This window comes from Liolophura sinensis, unplaced genomic scaffold (genome assembly GCF_032854445.1).
Source record: "Liolophura sinensis isolate JHLJ2023 unplaced genomic scaffold, CUHK_Ljap_v2 scaffold_507, whole genome shotgun sequence".
Taxonomy (NCBI): domain Eukaryota; kingdom Metazoa; phylum Mollusca; class Polyplacophora; order Chitonida; family Chitonidae; genus Liolophura; species Liolophura sinensis.
In genome coordinates this window covers 2,339-6,247 of record NW_027018446.1, presented here as the reverse complement: position 1 = coordinate 6,247, position 3,909 = coordinate 2,339, and the positions used below count along the sequence as shown (strand labels likewise).

The window sequence follows — 3,909 nt, the reverse complement described above, 5'->3', positions numbered from 1 at the left end:
ACAGATATGCACGCTGAACGGGGGGAGGCAATTTACCATTTGTGACGTACAGATATGCACGCTGCACGGGGGAGGCACGTGGTCTTCAAACGACGTTAGACAGTGCAAATTTCCAAACGAGCGTCGTCGACGGCTTCTTGAGAGTAAGGCGAACAGTAAGAGCAGGGGAATCTACAGATCCCTGGTCCGTAGACAGGTTTGAACTCATGCACTCTTGTGTCCTGCCAGCTTAAAGGCAAGCACCTTAACCCCTCAGACGAGCACCGTGCTCGTGCGATTTAGTATTCTATTTTACTGGCTAGTCTATTTCTTGCGATATGTGGATATCGACTAAAATCGCTTGCTTGCCCTCTGTAAGTTGTCTCACTGAAGAAGTACGAAAAAAAAAGAGCGGTGGAAATCCGTCCTGCAACAAGGAGGCACATTATACGCATTTTAAGGATTCCTTCGCCGTCACCTGACGGAAAAATTCCCAAGTACGACGTAAAACCCCAAGCACTCATTTATTCACAACATGTAATCTCCGCTTTGCTAATACAGTAGCCTTTATTACGTGACCTTTGATGGGCAGGTCAAGGTCACGTGGCTAAAGTGATTGTCAGTAGCTTGGACATATGACAGTTGTTTTAATTCCACCCTCAGGCAGGAATTTTGTGGGATTTTGACTCCGTCACCGCTGTTATCGGCAGTGCTAAGGGATCCACAGCGCCGACACCACTCTTATCGGCAATAATAAGGGATTTACATCGCCGACAGTGCCGTTCACGTGGTCTTGGATGAAGTTCACGTAATGATATGACGACCACTTTGTCGTTCTCACTGCTATGGTATTAGCGAAATAATCTTGATAACGCCAAATAAATAAATAAATCTATGGCCTTTGGCCCACAACGTATTTAGAAATTAATTTGTATACATGTGCGTAAGAATACAATATCGTAAGGAGATTTGAATTCCTCATACAAGTACATGTATATGTTGAGGAAGACCTCGTTGATTATTCTTCTAACAGCTTATAGGGTATTCAAACTCCACGTGTAAACAGTACAGCTATTCAAACTACAGGTATAAACAGTACGGCTATTCAAACTACAGGTAAACAACGGCAGTGCGGGTATTCAAACTACAGGTAGGAACAGTGCGGGTATTCAAACTACAGGTATATACAGTGCGGGTATTCAAACTACAGGTATATACAGTACGGCTATTCAAACTCCACGTGTAAACAGTAGGCCTACAGCTATTCAAACTACAGGTATATACAGTGCGGGTATTCAAACTACAGGTATATACATTACGGGTATTCAAACTACAGGTATATACAGTGCGGGCATTCAAACTCCACGTATAAACAGTACGGCTATTCAAACTACAGGTATAAACAGTACGGCTATTCAAACTACAGGTATATACAGTACGGGTATTCAAACTACAGGTAAACAACGGCAGTGCGGGTATTCAAACTCCATGTAGGTAAAGTACGGGTATTCAAACTCCATGTAGGTACAGTACGGGTATTCAAACTACAGGTATATACAGTACTAAATAAAAGAGCGGTGGAAATCCATCCCCCAACAAGGAGGCACATTACACGTACATGCACCCTAAGGATTTCTTCGTCGTCATATAACTGAAAAATTGTTGAGTACGACGTTAAACGCCAAGCACTCACTCACTCACTCATTCCAGTGGGACAGTGCTATAAATATGGCGACATCGCCAATGATCTACTACAAAGAAACATTCCTATGAAGTATGATTGAAATAACTTGCAAAACCGACTATAAATGTAAACGCCAAACAAACCATGGGTACTGTATATGACGGCGTTGTTTTGATGATTTATTAACATCGAGATGATCATATTTTACTTCCTCTCTATTCTACTTTAGACATTTTTGCTTATAGAAACATTTCTATCCATGATTCAGAAATGTATTGTTTCCCTTGTGACTCCGGCCGTAAGTGGAAAGGTCTTGCAGCAACTTGCGGATGGTCATGAGTTTCCCCCGGGCCCAGCCCGATTTCCTCCCATAATGCTGGTCGCCCTTGTATAAGTGAAATATTCATGAGTACGGCGTAAAACACCAATCAAATAAATAAATAAATATATTTGTGACTGCTCTCGCTGATGATGGCTCTCTTTCTATTTGGTCTCCTTCCAGGATATCTTCCACTACCGGAAGTTCAGATGTGGGGATGGTGGATAAAACAGATCCTGACGCCAATCATTGCCGTGGTGGGAATTGTGGGTAATTCCATGTCTTTCATCGTTATGAAGTCCAAGGCTCTCCGCAACAAGTCTTACAGCCATTACCTGTGCTCCCTAGCCGTGTTTGACAGCCTGACGCTGATTGGACGTGAGATCCTCATGGCGGACGAGCTCAGGCAGCACATGGGGATGCCTAGTCTGTTCCTTGGATTCCCGGACAACGCGTGCAAAGCGTACAAGTTCTGTGAGCACCTGTGTTACCTCATGTCCTCGTGGTTGATCGTTGCCATGGCATTCGAACGAATTGTCGCCGTCTTTTTTCCGTTCAAGAAAACTTCGTTCTGTAACCAGAAAGTGGGCGTGACGCTGATCGTCTCCATGGTGATCGTGTTGTCCTGCACGCAGCTGTTCAGGCCAATGATGGTGGTGAACAGCGATGGTTTGTGTCGAGCCAGAGACGACTTCAATCTGATTTACATCCAGCTGCATACGTTCTTATATCAGATCACTTTAATTTTCACGTTGCCCACTTTACTTGTGCTCCTCTGCAATGGACTGATTCTCTACAAAATTCACGAGATTCGCAAAGCCACGCGAGACTACAGCGCCACGGCAACAACAACAACAACCACGTCGACGCGCCTGACCCACGGCTCAGGACCGCAGCACAAGACGACGTTCATGCTGCTGGTGATTTCCTTCACGCACGTGGTCTTGATTCTCCCGCTGATCGCTCTCACCCTCACTATTCTTGTGGTCACGAAGAGAGGCGGGATGGACGGAGCGAGATTCCTGTACGCCATGAAACCTTACGGTGACGTCCTCGAGGTCATATCGGAACTCAACTACGGTGTGAACTTCTTCATTTACGTCATATCCGGGAAATCCTTTCGCCGGGAACTGCGGAAGCTCTTTGCCAGTGAACGACGTCACGTATTCAGCAGTATCCGCACCAGAGACACAAACAGTCGCTAGTGAAATGGTTGTAAGTCGATCGCCATGAAGCATCGTCAAAAAAAAAATACAATCGACCAGAAAACATGCCTTCCCCTGTGATTTTATTGGGTAAGGCGCTGTAAATTATTCAGTAGTACCTGGGAGTGTTTATAAGTTACACGGATGCGAGGGTTACACGGAACGTTCTTTAAAGGAATGACCGGTTACTTGGGGCTATTTCATTTTGCAACGAGTGTACAATTTGAAGCAACCATCTGAAAGCAGCTGACTTTTTTCCTTAGGCTGTGTCCCTTTTTCTGAGTTCAAAGCACTCGAGATTTTTGGCCATTATTCTAAACCATAGACTGTAGGGCAACTAAGAAATGGGGTATTAGGAATTGCGAACACCACAGCAGACTGTATCGAATGCCTGGTTGGATTTACTAGATGGGGAGATAGGGCTGACGCTTACGGCTTCATTCCATTCTCATATTAATCAAAGTTTTCTGAAGTGATCTGACACATGATGAAAAGCAAGGGAATTTATTTATTTATTGGACTGGCTTTTTTACGCTAAATGTATATCACAGCATTTTGATGGCGCTCTCGCTGTTTGTGTGGTGGGGGTGACGGGTAGTTGATGGGGTTTGGTGACAATAAAAGTTGCACGACGTTCTTGCGGTCGTTTGCACAGCCTCATTTTTGCTGAAGACCTCAACCAATCTGACGTGCAAGTCCGTAAGTCACACGTGGAAAAGTTC

General features: G+C 44.6%; 1 protein-coding gene across 1 annotated transcript; it reads left to right on the top strand.

Moving 5' to 3' along the window:
* The first annotated feature begins 2,134 nt into the window (after positions 1 to 2,134).
* Positions 2,135 to 3,187, top strand: LOC135481687 (G-protein coupled receptor daf-37-like). The gene has a single exon (XM_064761363.1). The coding sequence runs from the start codon at positions 2,135 to 2,137 to the stop codon at positions 3,185 to 3,187; it is 1,053 nt and encodes a 350-aa protein (XP_064617433.1).
* The last annotated feature ends 722 nt before the right edge of the window (positions 3,188 to 3,909 follow it).